The 21,462-nt window shown below is 42.0% G+C and overlaps 1 protein-coding gene across 1 annotated transcript; it reads left to right on the plus strand.

The window, feature by feature from the left end:
• Window positions 1–85: 85 nt before the first annotated feature.
• On the plus strand, window positions 86–15,695 carry LOC136423060 (trafficking protein particle complex subunit 14-like). The gene is made up of 12 exons (XM_066411060.1): window positions 86–470; window positions 6,110–6,338; window positions 7,242–7,328; window positions 7,685–7,811; window positions 8,283–8,421; window positions 8,888–8,982; window positions 9,329–9,406; window positions 9,789–9,883; window positions 10,074–10,152; window positions 10,723–10,792; window positions 11,654–11,886; window positions 13,301–15,695. The coding sequence occupies exons 1-12, from the start codon at window positions 99–101 to the stop codon at window positions 13,455–13,457; spliced, it is 1,761 nt and encodes a 586-aa protein (XP_066267157.1). The 5' UTR covers window positions 86–98; the 3' UTR covers window positions 13,458–15,695.
• Window positions 15,696–21,462: the final 5,767 nt, after the last annotated feature.

Raw genomic sequence — 21,462 nt, forward strand, 5'->3', positions numbered from 1 at the left:
GAAATATGATTAATCTCGAGATTGTTGGAGTGAATTTTTAGGCGGGTAAAGGTTTACATCGAACGTACCCGAATTTCCCGAAGCCCCACTGAGAAGTCATGGCGCCTGACGGCAGATCGGAAACAGGATTTTCTCTGCATTTTCCGTCCTGCAAGGTCGGAGACGTCCTAAATCTCTCCCAAACTCCGCGCAGAAACTTTGTCTACCAGGGAGAGACCATCGACGTGCTTCTGATCGCTAAATACTGCGAGGAGGACCGCGATGATGAGAGAATACGCGCTTGGAGAGACCGTGTTTTGGAACTCAGCACTGCCGCGACCGCCACGAGTTTGTTTCAATCGCAGGACATTTGTCTTCATGAAGGGGGCCTGGAGAAGGGGATTGTGTCCGCTTCCAACGGGAAACAAGACTTCAGAGACTGCGTGCCGCTCCTATTACACAACAGCTCCGCTAAAGATCAAGCAGAAAAGGTGGGTGTACTTCTTTATAACCGTTTGTGTGCGATGTTTTGAGGTTTCGCAACCCGCTGTGTGATAGTGTAACGGACACAGCTGTCACATCGCGCCATTTTCCTTGCGATCATGTCGCGATCCCGGACCTAACGGAACGGATCGAACCCACAGCTGGACAAACAGCAGCCACGCACGAAATTCTCCCGGATATCCGATCATAATCGTGTTTCCCATGACAAGAACAACATTACCACGTGAACCTTGTTTGTTTACATTCTGCGGGCACTTCGCTGGGTCACGCCCACCCTAAGGGCATGGGGGCGTGGCCCTCTTACCCTCTTTTAATCGGCCCTTATCTTTGTATCGATTTAATGCTCCTTTTTATGAATGGAAATGAAGATTAACTGTTTTGAATATGCATTATACTGATTTTAATGGCTACATATTTAGAGCATCTGAATCAAGCAATCCCCGTTAAGCTGGACAGGTGTATTTGTTTTGAAAATTCTTTTTATGCCATAATATTGTTTGCTCATTATAAATGATTTACTAGTGCTGAGTTTATACAGTTCGACTGAAGTGAATTAAACAAAAATTACAGCATGTTTAGACCACATTATGGCAAATGTTATTGCCAATGAAAGTCATTGTTTCAATATTTCATCAAAAATATCTTTTTATGCCACATGAACAATAACGAGAAGGGTCTGTACTAATCGGCTCCATGGAGCCAGCTCCATGGAGCTAGCTCCATGGAGCCGATTAGTACAGCCCTGCGGCAAATTTTTTTCCACCTCAATGGAGCTAGCTCTACGCTATCTGAATGCATTTATATGGTTTACGTACGTCACCTTCAAGAAAAATACAAATGCATGGTTCACGTCACCTTGAAAAAAAATCTAACTAAAAAAAATCAAGCTTCATAGAGCTGGCTCTAGCACAATGAATGCAGACACATGGTTCACGTCACCCTAAAGAGCTAGCTCCATGGAGCTATTAGTCCAATACACGGCAGCTTTTTCCAGCTTCGTAGAGCTGGCTCTTTTTCCAGCTTCGTAGAGTTGGCTCTACGCACTTTGAATGCATACTTATGGTTCGCGTCATCACAACTTTTTTTTTAATACTCCACCATGGATATACGCTCTGGTTAACGATAAACAAGCTTCATAGAGCTGGCTCCACGCACAATGAGTGCAGACTCATAGTTCACGTCTCCCTCAAGAAAGTTTGTATCCCTTTTAGCTCTATAGAGCTAGCTCCATGGAGCTATTGATACAAGCCTTCGGCAATTTTTCCAGCTCCGTAGAGCTAGCTCTACGCACAATGAATGCAGACTCATGGTCAACGTCACCCTCAAGAAAAAACAAATACTCCGCATGTACATGTATATACGTTCTGGTTAACAATAACGGGCTTCATCATGCTCGCTCCACGCACAATGAATGCAGACGCATGGTTTGCGTCACCCTCAAGAAAATGCGTATACCTTTTATTTTACGTCAGCTTGAAAATAATAGAAATTACTCCTCCATGGAGGGGCTTTACAGAACGATAAACAGGACTTCGCGGCTCCACGCACAATGAATGCAATACATGGTTCACGTCACCTTGACAAAAATAGAAATTTACTCCTCCATGGAGGGGCTTTTCAGAACGATAAATATATTGGCGGCTCCACGCACAATGAATGCAATACATGGTTAATGTCACCTTGAAAAAAAAATCAGTCCTCCATGGAGGGCTTTACTGAAAGATAAACACAACTTGGCGGCCCCACGCACAATGAATGCAATACATGGTTCACTTCTCCTTAATCTATAATCCATAGCCTATGAAGGAACTCCCTAGAACTCCTCTACGAACCTTCCATGGAGGTCAGTGCTCGTAGAGTCCTGCTGCAGTCCCGTTAGAGACTACCGAACACTAAGAAGTGGCACCGTGGCTGGTGTCACCATTTTCATGCGGTGCTCATGGTGTTTGTAAGACCTGGTGACCATAGCATATACATGTAGGAAAATATATTCATTTGTTTGTACACTAAATATTTATTTCTACACTAAACATTTATTTCTTTGGTTGCGCCTTGGTAGAAGCATTCGTGTCACCGCACGTTTGGTCGATGGGAGACTAAAGTTCCTGACATCAAAGGGACAAGAGGATAGACCTCCTGCACGAACATGCTTGTCGTAAACGTGCAAGGGAAATGGTGTGTTGTGTTGCATTGTATTCAGGGCTGTTACTTCCCCAGTTTATGGTGTTTGTGAAATATGCCACCCCCCGTGTGACGCTGACTGTGCGACCCGCCGGGCCGGAAATTGACACAGGACACAGGAGACAACGTCTTTGATGCAGCAAAAGCCCGTCTAATTTTCCCGGTCTTGCATAAATGAAATGTGCTTGGAACACATGTCCGTTGCGCGATCAAGCTCCCATAGAACAAAGTAGATGGAAAGAAAGCACAAGCTCGCAGTACAAATCTTGCCGATTACATGTTGATTTAGACGGACAATTGCCGCCCGATCGCGAACCACGCGGGAAAGGCTAAAAACTTTTACTGGGGGGTTAGTCCATTCTATGAAAGGGGAGAGCCCATTGACAAACACGCTTGCACATAAACACGAACATGTTTTCTTCAACTTTTAATTCTACAGATGTTTTGAAGAATTTCTGAACATATCTCGTTGATTATTACTACCCCCAGTGGCACAGTCATCACAAAAAGTTCGGTTCTCAGGAAAAGGACATTTATACGTCTACTTGGAGATTTAACAAGGCTACACAGATTTGGGACGTTCGGCACGAGCGGAAAATCTTCCGACCAATGACAATGCCCGGCGCCATCGCTGTGATTGACAGACGTGACGCCACTTTGTCGCGTCGACTATCCGGATAACACATTGATTTCTGGCATGTGACACGGGTCGGTCATAGTAGGTCAGACACTGAGTTTCCATTACCGTTTCAGAATAATGCAACTTCTTTGTGCAAGGTCTAGGGACATCATTGCATGAAAGTTTGGTGACAGTGTAACGAAATTAAAATTAGCATTGTTGTCAATGCTGTACGTGTGAGTTGACTAACAAACATTAGGGATATATGTAGTTTGTTATAGTTAATTTTTTAACTGACTGTGAAAGCAACAACTTCAATGTCTTTTGTAATTGATTAAAATTGAACCCTGTGGTTTACCAAGGATGGGTTTACACATTAGAGCCCGCATTATGACCCGGGGGCGGAACGCGGCGGACGTCAGAAAGAAACTTTCACACCAGGCAAACTGGTGGTCCGCTGTGAGACACGCCCACGGTACTCTCTGCGAGTGAAAAATGTGTCGCCTGGCTGTTGCTATGGTAATGGCCCCGAAAGTCTCTACGGGATATAATAATGTAAACAACATGCAGCCCGTAGTATGTTGACAATACGGGACCGCCGCGCGAGTTTATTGTTCTTATTTGGAGGCGCGAAAGGCGGTTAGATCAAAGGCACTTGTCGGCTCCTTGAACACACACAAGCACACAACGAACCAGAGCAAGACGGTTTTATCCTTGGTTTTATAAATAACGTCTCCTTGACGAAAGTATTATGCGCCTTTATTTTTGAACGATTAAATTGGAGACAAAAATCTTAGATGCTCACATAATTGTTAAAGGCACCCAGAGCATTTTATGCGACTTGAAAACTGGACATATTCTAGTTGCTGTGATCTTTATGAAATAGACGATCAATGCCACTGTTTACCACATTTGCGTTCGGATTTCTAATCAATTTTTTTTCTTATATTATTAGCGGTCACGTTAACCATGCTTTTGCCTTGAAAGTGCGTGGAGGCATAGGGAAACACGTTAGAGCAGCTTGCGCGCAGTCTGGCCGTAGAGCGGCATTCCAAATAGAGAATTTTACATTTTTTTAGCGGTGACGTTAACCATGCTTTTGCCTTGAAAGTGCGTGGAGGCATAGGGAAACACGTTAGAGCAGCTTGCGCGCAGTCTGGCCGTAGAGCGGCATTCCAAATAGAGATTTTTAAATTTTTCTAAGCGGTGACGTTAACCATGCTTTTGCCTTGAAAGTGCGTGGAGGCATAGGGAAACACGTTAGAGCAGCTTGCGCGCAGTCTGGCCGTAGAGCGGCATTCCAAATAGAGATTTTTTTAATTTTCTAAGCGGTGACGTTAACCATGCTTTTGCCTTGAAAGTGCGTGGAGGCATAGGGAAACACGTTAGAGCAGCTTGCGCGCAGTCTGGCCGTAGAGCGGCATTCCAAATAGAGATTTTATAATTTTTCTAAGCGGTGACGTTAACCATGCTTTTGCCTTGAAAGTGCGTGGAGGCATAGGGAAACACGTTAGAGCAGCTTGCGCGCAGTCTGGCCGTAGAGCGGCATTCCAAATAGAGAATTTTACATTTTTTTTAGCGGTGACGTTAACCATGCTTTTGCCTTGAAGTGCGTGGAGGCATAGGGAAACACGTTAAAGCAGCTTGCGCGCAGTCTGGCCGTAGAGCGGTATTCCAAAAAAGAGAATTTTACATTTTTTTTAGCGGTGACGTTAACCATGCTTTTGCCTTGAAAGTGCGTGGAGGCATAGGGAAACACGTTAGAGCAGCTTGCGCGCAGTCTGGCCGTAGAGCGGCATTCCAAATAGAGATTTTTTAATTTTTCTAAGCGGTGACGTTAACCATGCTTTTGCCTTGAAAGTGCGTGGAGGCATAGGGAAACACATTAGAGCAGCTTGCGCGCAGTCTGGCCGTAGAGCGGCATTCCAAATAGAGATTTTTTAATTTTTCTAAGCGGTGACGTTAACCATGCTTTTGCCTTGAAAGTGCGTGGAGGCATAGGGATACACGTTAGAGCAGCTTGCGCGCAGTCTGGCCGTAGAGCGGCATTCCAAATAAAGATTTTTTACTTTTTCTAAGCGGTGACGTTAACCATGCTTTTGCCTTGAAAGTGCGTGGAGCCATAGGGAAACACGTTAGAGCAGCTTGCGCGCAGTCTGGCCGTAGAGCGGCATTCCAAATAGAGATTTTTTTAAATTTTTCCGGGCGGTGACGTTAACCATGCTTTTGCCTTGAAAGTGCGTGGAGCTATTGGGATTACGTTAGAGCAGCTTGTAAGAATCGTGGGCGGTAGAGAGCGGCGCTTCCAAATAGAGATTTTTATATTTTTCTTAGGCGTGACATTAACCATGCTTATGCATTGAAAGTGCGTAGAGCCAGCCAGCTCCATGGAGGTAGAAAAACATCTGCCGCAGGGCTGCATTAATCGGCTCCATGGAGCTGGCTCCATGGAGCTGGCTCCATGGAGCCAGCTCCATGGAGCTATTAGTGCAGGTACTATTGACAATAACAATTGCACTTCAGCATATTATTTTAGAGGGTGTATTCAATTCTCTTTCATATTTTCATATACAGCTAACTTATTCCAACACAACTACTACAAGATAAAACTCCACTGTGTCGTCACTTCCTCCACTTTTCCCCTGTAAATGTTACAAAACAACACCAGTTTATTTCCTTTGTTCTCGAACAATCTCAAGTACAGATTTAGCAAGCGGCCAAAATGAAAACGAAAGGCTGGTAGGAAAACTTTTAGCATTATGCTTTAAGATCCAAGAACCAAGAAATGAAATTAGTATGGCCTAAAGAAATGTCATTTTTATCCAGGGTGAGGACCCAGTGACAGTCTCAGACGACACCGTAGTCTTCCCGCTGAGAGTGAGTCTGGACAAACTTCCCGTCGGCACCAAGAGGGTCGGGGTGTCGGTCGTGGTGTGGAACCCGGAGGTCGATAGCGGCGAGGAGGACGCAGAGGAAAACACGGACGCTCCGGCCGAGTCGGTGGAAGAACAGGTCAACAAGGAGGTCAAGGAGTCTTCAGACGTCAAATGCCACGGTACTGTCAATGTCTTTAAGTTTGTGGTGATTTGATTTTGTAACAATTACAGTACTTTAAACCCCTCTTCATGATTTCTGTCCATTGGTAACTTTCTCCCTGCTGTAGACGTAGAATCCTTAAGCTTTTGGCACCAAATTTTTATTGGTTACAGGGTTAGGCAACAGGGAAAAGGTTAACATTACTATTTTGTGTCCATTCTTTCATTATTATTCCTAGGCTTTAAATAGTTTGATTAACACTTTGAAAACCATACGTCAAAGACTCATGTGCCTTAAACAGATCAAGGAGGTTGAACAGATAAAAGCTGATGTGACATAGGTGTGTCAATGACAGCCTATGTTGAAAGGCAGTCATTGATATCAGCAAAATTGCAGATATAAAAGTAATGTGTCGAATATTAGAAAATTCCTGGTTATGTTATATTCTGTTTTTCTTCCCTGTGTTTCTGTGTGTAGTTCTGATACTCCTCTGTCAGTACCACACAGACCGAGGTACTGCCACTCCTTGTTTTCTCTTATTTCTTCTGTTTATCTTTTACTTGTGTTTAAAGATCTACTTGGAAGGATTGTGAAATTTATAAAGATGTGCGTTCTAAATCTGCATTAGACAATGAAAACAAATTGTAAGGAAGATAAGAATAAAAGAATTTAGAAAAATGTAAGATAAACTGTCACACACACACACACACACACACACACACATACACACACACACACGGAAACAAACATTACAGGTACATTTTGTACACACAGACACACAGAAACAAGCATACATGTACACACTTACACACAAACACAGACACACACACACAATATCCTGGTCCTTTTCTACATGAAATAAACATTGAGATAAAACATGAAGAAATGACCATGGAAATTTTTTTATTTTTTTATTTCCCAGTCACAGAGACATTCCCCCTCTTACCTCCACCACTGGTCAAGTGCAGGAAGGTGTCGGTTGGCAGGAAACACTTTCTCATCATCAAAGGTGGGTGCTGGTTTGTTATACGTTTTGAGGAAATTTGTTGCATTTGCCAGGGTGGTTATATGTCCACTAGCTAGCACTTAATTTCTTTCTTGATTGGTCTATTCATTAAGAACATGTACATTGCTATTTTCGTCGAGTCTTGTCTCTTATTCCTGACCCATGCACCATGTAATTTTTCAATTAGTCTAAAGTCAAGTCAAGTCAAAGCCTTTATTTTTTATAAGGAATTTAGAAAGCCATTATTTTTGCATGTGCATGTGAATGTTCATATTTCTTATTCTCATCTAATGCCTAAAGAAGATAATTCAATATCATTTTGCTGATATTGTATTTTTTGGCGCCTTCTTTGACAACAGTGTACAACTCGTCATGTGAAGACGTCACCGTCCACCAGCTCCAGATCATTCCAAACTGTAACGCTGCTTTCCAGCACGATAGCGCAGAGAAAACCAGTCCTCAGCCGAACATTCAAACCCCAAGCAAGTAGGTACATCTTGAAAGTTAACCCTCGGTCCCGTCTATGGGGGAGAGTCTTTCATCAAATCTTAAATAACCCAAAACACTTTTCAACTTCAAATTTAGTGAAAATGTCCTGTCCCCTTCTTCCATGAAATAAGAGCACTGCGAAAGTATAGTACAGTACTCTGTTCACTTCATCCGTACATGTTATAATGTTTAAAAAAAAAGATTTAACGGCTCTCAGTGGCAAATGTACAACCAAATCCGCAGTGTGTTTTTTAGCACACAGTTTGACAGATTAGCCAAATAGGCTTGGTGGGCATCACTCCACCGTCCGGAAAGGTAGTGTAAAGTGCCTTTCCCAAGGGCACAAGGTCGGGGCATGGTGAGTATCGAACTCGGGACCTATTGATTCGGAGTTCAACGCTCTAACCGTTATACACCATGCCGACGTCACCCATAATGTTAACTTCTTATCTAATGTAACTTCAACAGAAGAACAGCAGAAGGCGGCTTATTCTCCCTGGTGCACACCGACCCTTCCCAGCTGCCCTCACACCTGCAGCCGTTAGAGGAACACTGTCTGGTCTTCCAGATTGTTGTCAATGACAACTGGAACGCCGGCAAGTATGAGGTGAGGTACAGAAAACTGTCGGCATGTAGTTTTTCAATGTATTGTCATGACAAATGAAATGCTGGCAAGTATTAGTTGAGGTATAGAGCGCATTCTGTTTGAGCTGAGGTAAGTGTTACCTTCAACCCTTAGAGGAAGGCTGTCTGGTTTCCCAAAATGTTGCCAATGACAGTGCTAGTTTAAATGCAAGCAAGATTAAGGTGATTTACAGTGTACAGTCTGTATGATCTAAGCCAAAACACTGCCACTTTCAACCTCTAGAAGAACACTGGTATTCCAGATTGTTGTCTCTTCAGTGAGCTAAACTGGTCTCTGTATAGAACTGAAATCTGTCATGATTTGAACTCTTAGAGACAGGATTGCTAAGCACTGTACCATTACATCCATTGTGTCTACATGTACGATTTATTCAATGGCTAATTTAGCGCATATCAATAAATTGCTTGTTTTCCTTTTCTATCTCTAGTCCCATGAATCAGCCCTACTTCTCCTGATGCTGTGGCAGCCTGGGAAGGCTGTGAACTCCAACAGCAGTGAAGAACACATCCACACTCACTACAGGTAAGTCAAACATGTACATGTTTCTGCATTGTTTATGTTAAACCAAACAAGTAGTGCTGCAGCTCAGATAAGAACACGAAACAGTCATAACAAACAGCAGTGTTATTATTTTGTATATGGCAGTGACCTATATCAGAAAATTTTGTTGATGTGATGTGATGTGACTAGCTCCTGACAAGCATGTGTTAAGCCAAAGACAGCCATACAGGTTGACCAGCACACATCACATCACTTTTTGTGCATCCATAAAGCTTCGTACAGATCATGTAGCATTGTTCTGAACTACTACATGTACTTTAAAAGCTACTGTTGTAAGATGTTACTTCACTATCTCTGCTGTCTCCAGCCTGCCTGTGATGAAGCTTGACGAGCCCCAGTTCATCATGAATGCCACCTGTCCGTCACCTGTCTATGTGGGTCAAAGGTCAGCACAGCAGTCTTTACACAAAGCCATCCTTATTTTGTCAGTATGTAGCATGATTTTTGAAGAGCTTAGGAGCTTCTTAACTAAGTAGCTTTAAAGAATGGTTGCAGTCAGATATGCAAAGACTAGGTGTAACAGACCGTTCGGTGTAGTATAACTAGCTGCTGCCGCGCCGCGTGCCTGCGAAGCTGGTGTGTTACGCCTAATGGCGGTTGTACCGGCTATATAGATACAGATACAGATATGTTTGGTGGTTCACAGAATTTTATTTAAGTTTGACAAGAGAATGGTGGGATTTCTTTTCAGTACTCCATCAGTCCCCAGTTTTAGTCTTTGATGTCTTTTATTGCAATACACACTTACACATTACATTTTGTGGCAGATTTGATGTGAAGTACACCCTAGTGAACAACCTGCAGGACTTCCTGACCATCAAGCTTGTGTGGAGCCCTGAGAAGGCACTTCAGGACCAGAAAGGTATCTTAGATACATTCAAGACTTAACTTAAGATTCTTGAATATGTTCCTTGAACTACTTTTCTACATAGTAACTTTCATTATATCTACAAAAAATCTTCAAATTTTATTTTTTGTATAATCCCAGTTTTATTACAATCCATATTTTGATTATCTATAGTATATGGTGTTTACTAATTGTGTACTAACAGATAAGACGGAGGCGAGTATCAGATCTGCCAGAAATGTGATGGACTCTGTGGTTTGCCACACTCCGAGCTACAACCTGGGGTGAGTTATATCATACATGTACATGTATCACTTGATAATCTATATCTTAGCTTTTGTGGTAAATTAAACTTTGCGACATTGTGTTATGGTCCTCAGATGTACATGTACAGTATACAATAAAAAGAGAAAGAATACCTAACGTGTTCATACGTGCTGGTATCTTTTTTTTTCAAATACTGTCTGACAGTGTATGAGTTTGAATACTGAATACAAATCTCTTCTCTTGTATGGTGAACGGCACAATCTACACGGCACAGTCTTTTATGAGCCTAGGAATTACATATACATTGGTGTTGCCTAACTATTGTTTCTGCATGGTGGTGTAGTTGTAAACACAGTGGCAGTGGTGTTTTTCACAGTAACATTTGTACACATGTAGTTCTCAGTGTTAAAGGTGACAGTGGTGTTTTGTATACGTACAGTAACATAATGTTGTAGTTCTTAGTGCTGATGGTGTGTTGTACTGTAATATGTAGTTCTTGGTGCCTTTGGTGAGTGGTATTTTGTACTGTAACATATGTACATGTAGTTCCTAGTGCCTTTGGTGACTGGTGTTTTGTACTGTTGTAGTTTCTGCAAGTGTGGGTCAACTGTTTCCTTCACTGTCCCCTTCCAAGTGCTGAGACCCGGGCTCTTTGAGGTGAAGCCACTCATAACATGTTCTTCTTTAGGCCATACTTATAGTGTGGATGAGACCTTTTTGATGCACCAAGTTTGATACCAGAGTACACAAAATGTATATGTTTTGAAGTAGAACATTTTACAACACATTCTCTTGTTTTATGAAAGTTTTGGGAACTACTCTAGATTGCCTTTAAGAATCACCCAGAGAGATTTTCCACTTTGTGGCAACCTTTCCTCTTGTTGTCAAGGACTTCCTGTCTGTCAAATATTCAAATCAACAACACTTTTGTTAAGATCAGTCCAAATCAATGTCTGTATGTTGTCCATAGTGTGAAGTTCTGTCTGCACCGTACAATGCCATGCACCAACTCTATATGGCCATCAGGAAGCATGAGCATCCTGCCATTATCTATTTAATGATAGTCATATTCTTTTGTATCCGCTAACTTTACTTGTATTATCTTTTGTTGTGACCTGTACTTAGCCAAGTGTGGCAGAAATGTGCAATAAAGGTCTTCATTCATTAATTCATTCATTCATTCATTATCGTTAGCTGTGATAGTGATTCTACATTTCAATTTGATGTAAAAATAACCAGGTCCTAACATACATGTAACTGAAACCAATCAGTATCTCCAAAGATGATTTTTCTTTTTAAATGTTATGTTACACGACCATTATTTCCCTATGACCTACATTTACTAAGCTGATGAAACTATTCAAGATACAACAGTTATTAGATGTTTAACTTGTAAGTAATCATTTCTAGTGTCTTTACAAATTTCAAGAGACTTATTTTTTGATAGTTTTTTCCTGTGTCTAGTTTCCTGAGAAACTATTCACAGATGTTTTGACCGATGTCTTGATATTCTACCAGGTTGGCCAGCACATGAAGCTGAAGCTCCAGTTCAACACAATCACCCCAAACTTCCCCCACAGCCACAGCGGGAGCTCGGATGGCAAGTCTACTCCTGGGTCCTCCTTCAGTCGAACCAACAGCCCCAACTTTACTCCGGACAAGAAACAGGGCATGGCGGCCAAGTCATACTCTTTCACTGACTCAACCTCAGCAGCTATAGTTAAAACACAGTATTATCCTGCTGGTGTGAGGTGAGAAATTGTTTAATTCTCAGCATATCTCATCAGTTAGATTCATAAAGCTTCAGTTGAATCAACCATCCTAACTTCACTCCAGACAAGAAACAGGGCATGGCGGCCAAGTCATACTCTTTCACTGACTCAACCTCGGCAGCTATAGTTAAAACACAGTATTATCCTGCTGGTGTGAGGTGAGAAATTGTTTAATTCTCAGCATATCACATCAGTTAGATTCAAAAAGCTTCAGTCGCATCAGCCATCCTAACTTCACCCCGGACAAGAAACAGGGCATGGTGGCCAAGTCATACTCTTTCACTGACTCAACCTCGGCAGCTATAGTTAAAACACAGTATTATCCTGCTGGAGTGAGGTGAGAAATTGTTTAATTCTCAGCATATCTCATCAGTTAGATTCATAAAGCTTCAGTCGCGTCAACCATCCTAACTTCACCTCGGACAAGAAACAGGGCATGGCAGCCAAGTCATACTCTTTCACTGACTCCACCTCGGCAGCTATAGTTGAAACACAGTATTACCCTGCTGGTGTGAGGTGAGAAATTGTTATAATTGATCAATAATCCTCAAAGTACTTTAAATGCAGAAATGTTTGTGGTGGTTTTATGTTCGCGGTTTTCACAGTGAACTCTTTACGCCAAATTTAAAACCACCAAGCCTTTCCATTGTGTTCATGTAGCGCACTTTTGTTTCAAACGCGAATTGAAAACCACTGCAAACTCTCCATTTTCTGTCTTCTTCACAAACATTTCTGCATTCAAAGTATGTCATAAATCACATTTACAAAGCTTTAGTTGAACTAAGAACTTCCTTACTTCACTCTCCGACAAGAACATGGCGGCCAAGTCATACTATTTTACTGTCTTGCTTCATTTTTCTTTCAGCCAAGAAGGTGTCATGTGCCAGTCATTTGATTTTGGCAGCCCTGGCTATGTGTCCTGAACTGCCAAACCAATAAATAAATCACTTATTATAGTAAAGTGAACAACAATTGGGATATCAGCACCAAGGTCAGAGCAAGTTACAGGTCACATGTAGTTTTTTCATCAATCCCTGTTTGGCACAAGCTGCCAGCCAAGATTGGGATCAGCACCAGGGCTTCAAATCTTTTTCTGTCTCTCTCATTGTTTGGGAACGACCCCATGTTGTTGATTTTCCTTCTTAAATCTGTCATTTTAAGCTTATGATAATACATTTTCATCAACCCTTTCTTACTGTTTGCAGGAATGAAAAATGAAAGTCTATATCAAGAAATATGGACAAATCAAGCTCACGACTAATACTTGTTACATTTTATATTTGTGTTTTGTTGTCTTTCATATCATACTTTTTGTTCTCACAAACTGCCCGACCGGGTGCCGGTTTGAAAATGCGACCCTAGCGTAACTCGATATGTCTTCCTCTGTCTCCAGACAAACCAACAGCCCTACCCACTCCCAGGACTCCAGAACCAGCTCTCCCTCCCGGTCTGCACCGGCCTTCCTGGCGCAACCGCCCGCTCCGGTCCTCTCACTGGACAAGATCATGAAACACAACTGCAAGGTCTACGTCATGGAACCCAACAGTTAGTGGCAGCCTAGTGACAAACCCTGTTGCATTACCCTGAGAGTTAAAAGAGTTACATTACCCCCAAATTAGTGTAACAGACTTGTTCTGTCAATTGCCAAAAATCACGAACCCAATAGTTAAAGGCAGCCTAGTGAAAAACGTACAGTGAAGTTTCAAGGAGGATCATCATTATCATTCGCGAGCATCAGGAGCTGATGCATGGCGGCTACAGAGTTACATGTTTCTGTATATTACCCCAAATTTCATTTAATGGATTTGTCCTGTCACTGGACAAAATCATGAAGCATCCTATCAAGACTAAAACAAGCTAAGGTATTCGTTCTTCAGCTGTAATTTGAGAGATGCAATCAGAGATTTTCATGACCTACTTGATAATGTTTTGTCCCTGGTGTCTCTCATAGAATAAACAAAATCATGAAATGAAACTGCAAGGTTTACATCATTTAACCCAAAACAAGCATGAATGTACAGTCAAACCTGCCCAAGAAGACCACTTGGGAATGATTAACTTTGTTCTAAAATATGTGGACTGGTGGTCACAATAGACAGCATTCTTAGTACTTGCAATTGTGTCAATGGGAAAAGATTTCTAAATAACCACCAAAAGGGGGTCACATTGGCCAGATGGTCCTAGCGAGATGGCCACTTAAACAGGTTTGACAGTATTGTACAAGATTCAGTTGTCTTTGAATAAGGTTCTCATAGCAAGCTGCAATGCTTATGATGTATATCATATGTTGATTTGTCCAGTGATATGTTATGTGCATGCTGATGTATAAATGAGATGTTTAAATCTATGACATTTTCATTCCCCATGTGCAGAAAATTGCACAACAATTTATTTCTTGTATGTGCAATATGTAATACCAGTAGGTTGCTGATTCACTACTGTGGTTGGATTTCTGAATGGAGTTTAAACTGTAAATGCCATTTACAGTTTAAACTCCATTCAGAATGACTTCTACCAACACAGATGAACTTTCAAGTGTGGTTGGATTTGTTAAGCCAAGTGTTACAGTTTTCTAGAGCTATGAGTCAAGTTTTTACTTAACCTTGAATGTAGTGGGAATTTTTGCAAACCTTAAAGGCAGCAAGTTGTATTTATTATGGAGTTTGGCAGCAAGGGTAATCGGAGGAGGCTAAAGTGATGCTCATCTTATTTCTTTGTTGTTGCTTTTTTATGAGGCCATTTAAGAAATCTAATATATATGCAAGTATAACATTAACAGAGTTTAACTATCGTCAACTTCAGGTACTGAGCTATGAAAAGAATGGCTAGATACTGAAGAAACATCGTGGGTTTTCAAACTTGTGCTAAGCGTACAGGTCATGTTTTGAGATCTTCTGGCAAATAAGTGTTAAATAACAGAAATAATTACAGACATTGAGATTTTGCTCCTGTAGCTATTACAAGTGATTATGTTTACCTTCACAGAAGTGAACATATGTTTAGGTCAGTTTCTTCATAAGGTCAATGACCTGAACCAGATGGCTGTCACCATGGTTACAGGTTAAGTAGCAGACACCCTGTGGTGTTTGATTACATTATGTAGCAAGTGGCAGGACAGAGCTGGAGGGACTGCTCACCATATATATGAATGCGTTTGAGTAAGAATAAACAGAGCAGTAGTTTGTTAGGCTAGTTCATGTGAAGGTAAACATTTATGTATTTGCCCGTAAATGTTACCTTAAATCTGTCGTTTTAGGTCTAAGGGCTAGTAAATGTGATGAAGACATTATCGGTTGTATAACTGGCATTTTAACGCTTATATGCTCATGTCATTCCATATGAAAATGTTCTTGTTCTGTACTATGCATTATTTATAGCAAAGGTCTATAGTGGCAGAATTTCCCAATGTGTCATTTGACTACAGTCAAGCCACATGTACAAGTGTGCAGCTAGGCACCACATGTCGTTCATTGTGGGAGCTGTTTTCTGTGTTTCAATGTCCTATTCAGTTTATTCTTTGACTAACATGCAGCTCATGCTGCCTGACTAGCCACAGGCTGTTTTAAAGGGCTAGTCTTTGAGTTCAGAACGGGTAGATTTTGGCCAGTGCTATTTCAAAACATTGTTTATATTTTGGATAATCTTTTGTCCAGAAAAGGTAGCCGATATTATTGTGAATCGTGTGATCAATTTGGTGCAAGACATGTGCCAAAAATAGCCTCCTAGGAAGTGGTTACAATCAGTATTGTGTTTGTGGACGTTGCAATAAATGTTAATCCTTAACTTGATTTTTATTTGAGTTGATGCCATTTGTTTTGAATCACTTTTCTTGTAACAGAGAGCTGCAGTGAAACAAACGATACACATGGGTAGTCTAGTTTCGTTGAAGTAGGTTCAGTGCGACTTGTCATCGGTTGAGTGTTTTTTTTTTCTCTCAAGATACATAAGAGATATAAAAGAAACCACTAATGATTGGTACATACTATAGACCTCCATCGGACCAGGGCAATAGCCTGGATGAACTGGACAAGTCCATAAGTAAGATGGGACCTAAAATTAACTCTGACAACGTGATCATCCTTGGAGACTTTAACACACCTGGTATAAATTGGGATGCTAGCACTACAGATAACACTCAGAGCAATTCAGGACAGGCACAGAAGCTACTGCACTTAGTGGATAACCATGGGTTATTCCAAACAGTTCAAGAGCCCACTAGGAATGGTAATCTCTTGGACCTGGTCTTAGTTAATAACCCAAACATAATCGAAAAGACCACAGTAGTTCCTGGAATAAGTGACCACGACATGGTATTGGTGGATGTCAACCTTGCACCCAAACAAAACAGGAAACCCAAGAGAAAAGTGTACATTCGAACTAAAGCTGATGAACCGGCCATCAAGAGTGACCTAAGTGATTATGCAACGAACTTTAACAAACGAACCGAGGATATGTCCGTGACACAGAAGTGGGATGATTTTAAAGACAAAATAAAGCACACGATGAACTTGCACATCCCTAGTAAAACAACATCAAGCAGATACAACCTGCCTTGGTTCAACAGAAACCTAAGAAGGCATTGTCGTAAGAAACAACGTCTTTACAACAAAGCTAAGAGAACAGGGCGAGAGGAAGACATGAACAAATACAAGAGAGTTAAGAAGGGCGTACAGAAAAGCATAAGAGCAGCACATTCAAAATATGTGGCAGACATACTGGGGGAAGCCATAATTGACAAACCCAAAACATTCTGGTCATACATAAAAGGCCTAAGAAGAGACCTTGTCGGCGTAGCCCCTCTAAAGATTGGTAATTCCATTGTCAGTGATAGCGAGAAAAAAGCAGAGGCACTCAGTTCACAGTTTAAAAGTGTGTTCACAGAGGAAGACACAACAAACATGCCAACTCTCGGACAGCCCTGTACCCCTCCCATGGAACACATAGTGATTTCCCCTAATGGTGTCGAAAAAATGCTCCAAGGTCTCAATCCATCTAAAGCATCTGGTCCAGACCAAATACCTCCTTGGTTCCTCAAAATGACAGCCACCGAAATAGCACCTGTGTTAACCAATATTTTCCAACACTCGTTAGACACAGGAGAAATTCCCAAAGACTGGAGGGATGCAAATATATGTGCCATTTTTAAAAAGGGAGATAGAGCTGTCCCCGGCAACTACCGACCTGTATCACTGACCTGTATATCCTGCAAACTACTTGAACACATTATCCATAGTCATGTCATGAAACACTTAGAAAGTTTCAACATATTGACTGACTACCAACATGGATTCAGAGCAAAGCGATCCACAGAAACACAGCTTATATTGACAGCTCACGACATAGCTGGCGCACTGAACAGTAAAAAACAGGTAGATCTAGCAATTCTTGATTTTACTAAAGCTTTCGATAAAGTCCCACATAGCAGACTCATCACTAAACTAGAGCACTACGGAATTCAAGGCACCACACTAAATTGGTTGAAGGCTTTCTTGACCAATAGGGAACAGACGGTAGTGGTAGAAGGCAAGGCCTCAGCTCCAGTTAGAGTTGCGTCAGGCGTACCACAGGGAACTATTCTGGGACCGTTACTCTTCCTCCTGTACATAAATGACTTACCAGACCAGCTTGATTCAAATGTTAGGTTATTTGCCGATGACTGCCTGTTATATATAGAGTTGTCCACACAGAGTGATTCACAGCTTTTGCAAGAAGATTTGAACACACTCGAAGAATGGCAAAGCAGATGGCTAATGCAGTTTAATCCGGAAAAATGTTACATCATGCATATAACAAACAAACGAAACCCAATTGTAACCACCTACCAGTTCTGTGGACAGGCTCTAGCAACAGCAAAGAGCCACCCGTACCTAGGCGTTACATTAACAACGGGGCTAAAGTGGAACACCCATATCAACAAAGTAACAACTAAGGCTAAACAGACATTGGGAGTGATCAAACGTAATTTGTGGGCATGCCCAGCAAAGGTAAAATCACTTGCATACACGTCTCTAGTAAGACCAAACCTTGAATATGCTGCAACAGTTTGGGATCCATACACAAAGAAGGATATAGATAAACTCGAGAGGGTGCAGAACCAAGCTGCCAGATTCTGCACGAACAACTATGAAAGGGGCGCCAGTGTAACAAAAATGAAAGCAGACCTGCAATGGATGTCACTTGAGGACAGGAGAACAATGTCCAGACTTTGCATGATGTACAAGATGACTAATAAACTTGTGGACGTACCGACTGATAAGTATCTAATGCCAGCTCAGAAGAGGACCAGAAATAGTCATGCTTTTAAGTACCAGAGTTATCAGCCAAGGATTGACGTGTTCAAAAATTCGTATTTCCCGAGAACCATAGTAGAATGGAACTCGTTGTCATCAAGTACTGTAGGAGCTTCATCACTAAGTAGCTTTAAAGAACGGTTGCAGTCAGATATGCAAAGACTAGGTGTAACAGACCGTTCGGTGTAATATGACCAGCTGCTGCCGCGCCGCGTGCCTGCGAAGCTGGTGTGTTACGCCTGATGGCGGTTATACCGGCTATATAGATACAGATACAGATACAGATACAGATATAGGACATACATCCCACCCAAGTCAGAACAACATTCATTCTTATTCACAACCAGGTAAATCGGGGAAGGTTCATACCTGCCATCTTTACAAAACAAAATATTGTATCTCGGCCGAAGTTTCATCTGTTGGCTTTACAAACTTTCGTTATTCATGGATAAACCAGAAGCCACCGTCTCATCTTCCGATGACCTTTCGCCGCAGGACTGAAATTTGAAAAGTGGAAATCAGTCAGACTACCAGGAAGGAGCAGTTTTTGCATCAACAACATTCTTCTGCTTCATCAAAGTTGCACTAAATGCATTTAAACATCCGGACATTGTATACAGAACGAGAAGAGAAAGCAGAGCCGCGTCCTAAGGTACGAAGTATATAACACAACTCTATCTATATCTATCTATTCACGTACATATACTTGGGCTACTGCTATACTTGCCGTGATTGGAAAAAGCACACTAAAGCTATACTAAAGGTTGACTTCCCATGTGTCCAGTGACTCAGCAAGTCTGCTGGCAGAGCTAGATTAGTCCGAATATCAGGAAGGAGCTTTCTCCGCTGGCCCGGGGGCACAGACCTTGTCAGCAGATTTTAATCAACAGCATCCTTCTGTATGCTTTAATATCACTATCATACTAAATACATATATGTATACATGTACTAGATACATATATACATAACCTACGGCTGATGATACAAATCCAGTACTTTATGATCTATCTATCTATCTATCTATATCTATCTATCTAAGTACATATATATGGGGATACTGCTATAATTGCTGTGATTGGAAAAAGCACACTAGAACTATACTAAAGGTTGGCTTTCCATGTGTCCAGTGACTCACCAAGCCTGCTGGCAGAGCTAGATTAGTCCGAATATCAGGAAGGAGCTTTCTCCGTTGGCCCGGGGGTACAGACCTTGCCAGCAGACCTTGCTTCATCAACAACATCCTCCTGTATGCTTCAATATTTACTAAACAGGTGTATACGTGTACTAAATACATATATACACAACCCACGGCTGATGAGGCAAATCCAGTAGTTAAACATATTTGTATATATCCATCTACGTACATATTTTGGGGATCCTGCTGTATTTGCCGTGATTGGAAAAAAAACATGCTATCTAAAACTAAAACTATACTAAAGGTTGACTTCCCATGTGTCCAGTGACTCACCAAGCCTGCTGGCAGAGATAGATTAGTCCGAATATCAGGAAGGAGCTTTCTCCGCTGCCCGGGGGCACAGACCTTGCCAGTAAGTCTTCATCAGCAACGTCCGTCCGCTTGCCTCATCAATATTATAATCAACAAGAAGACTATTTAGGCACCTGGACACTGCATACGGGGCGAGCAGAGGAAGCACTGTCGCATCCAAACGTGCCACGACGTCCCCGCCAGACCGACAAAAGCATCGTCAGTCCACAGACATCCGGCTGATCCTCGCCCATTTCAACAATCTAACCAGGTAAGTGTCGTCGTTGTTCTTTCTTTTAGCTGCAAGTTGACATAACGTTACCCGATGGCCCTTAAAACGCCCATGTCCATATTATTTTCTTTGGCCTTGATGACTGCCGGAACAGCCTCGGCGAGTTTCTGCTTCCCTTTCTGCATCAATGCTAGCTGGTCTGAATGTTTACATGACTCGATGGCTGACGCGCTTGGGTACCAAAAGGGTACATATGCATGTATCTTATGCAAGAGCCTGGAACAGAGCACTACCCCTGTCAGTAATAATCGCATCCCTAATAGTACTACACCCTGCTTGCTAGGGAGGCCAAGATCACTAGCTATCAGGGGCAATCCATTCGGTGTACTGTCAGGAAAGAAACTGCCGTCTTTCAAGCGATCATCAATCAAAACTTTGGTTCTGATTGAGGATGAAATCACAGATTTGGAGGACAATTCGTTTATTGGGTTTTCACATCTGGATCATTTGAACCTAGATTTCAACAGGCTGACGCAAATCAAACAGCGCTGGTTCACCGGCTTAGAGATGCTCTCTCATCTAATCTTATCCAATAACAGAATAGCACAGATTGACCCAAGGTGTTTCAGTAACATGGCCTACCTTCTTTTGCTAAACCTGGAAAACAACGCGCTGCAGGTCGTAGACCCCGCCTGGTTCATTGGCCAATACACTCTGTTTTACCTGTACTTGGGGGGCAATGACTTTAAGACCATTCCTCCAAGCACATTTAAGAACATGAGTCTGTTTGAGATATACCTGCAGAAAAGTGCTCTGTCCTGTCTGGACTGGGGGGTGTTGCGGAGACAGCAGAAACTGGCAACCTTCTACGTCAGTGGTAAGACCTTGGCAACAGTGCATGATGAAATGCCACATACATTCGAATGGGTTGTTTCAATACACGAAAGCGAATTGTACACTGTCGAGCGAACCATTTTAGTTGAGGTGCCCAACTTCCATTTCTGCGTCAAGCAGTATCCAGGAAGAAACGAGATGTCATTTTCGTGGGGGTTTGACTCAATTGATGTTGTTCCTCGTCAGAAATCAAAACACATAGCACCTTCTTTATGTTATAAGGGAGGTAGGTCTACACCAAACATTATCAGTGTGCCACAGTTTGTTATCATTGCTACCCGTGACTACCCAGATAAACATGACCCTAGCTACCATACGTACCGAGAGAAGTGCAGACAGGTGTGGGAACACAACATGGGAGTTACAGTGGCTTTGAAGGGTGACTCAACCTTACAGCTGGTTTCCTTGGGTGCAGGAAACACAACCAAAGCAGATGTTGCCATACTGGTTGACGACACACCAGACACGAAGATAGTCAGCAACGTAGAGTCAGACATCGACTCAAATGAAACCCAAAACGGAGTCAATGCAGACACTAACCACAAAAATAACCTAAATCTAACATGTATCCTCCTCTCAAGACACAATCCAGTCCCATTATTCATAGACACCCCCTCAGTCCCAAATAGACTTCACAAAGCGTGTCCTATGTA

Source organism: Branchiostoma lanceolatum, chromosome 17 (genome assembly GCF_035083965.1).
Source record: "Branchiostoma lanceolatum isolate klBraLanc5 chromosome 17, klBraLanc5.hap2, whole genome shotgun sequence".
Classification (NCBI taxonomy): Eukaryota; Metazoa; Chordata; class Leptocardii; order Amphioxiformes; family Branchiostomatidae; genus Branchiostoma; species Branchiostoma lanceolatum.

Bases quoted from the DNA above. Each gene is read 5' to 3' on its own strand.
- LOC136423060 (XM_066411060.1), top strand. From the start codon at position 99: ATGGCGCCTGACGGCAGATCGGAAACAGGATTTTCTCTGCATTTTCCG. The intron at 9,884-10,073 runs GTATCTTAGATA...GTGTACTAACAG, and splicing joins GGCACTTCAGGACCAGAAAG to ATAAGACGGAGGCGAGTATC. The intron at 10,793-11,653 runs GTGAAGCCACTC...ATATTCTACCAG, and splicing joins TGAGACCCGGGCTCTTTGAG to GTTGGCCAGCACATGAAGCT.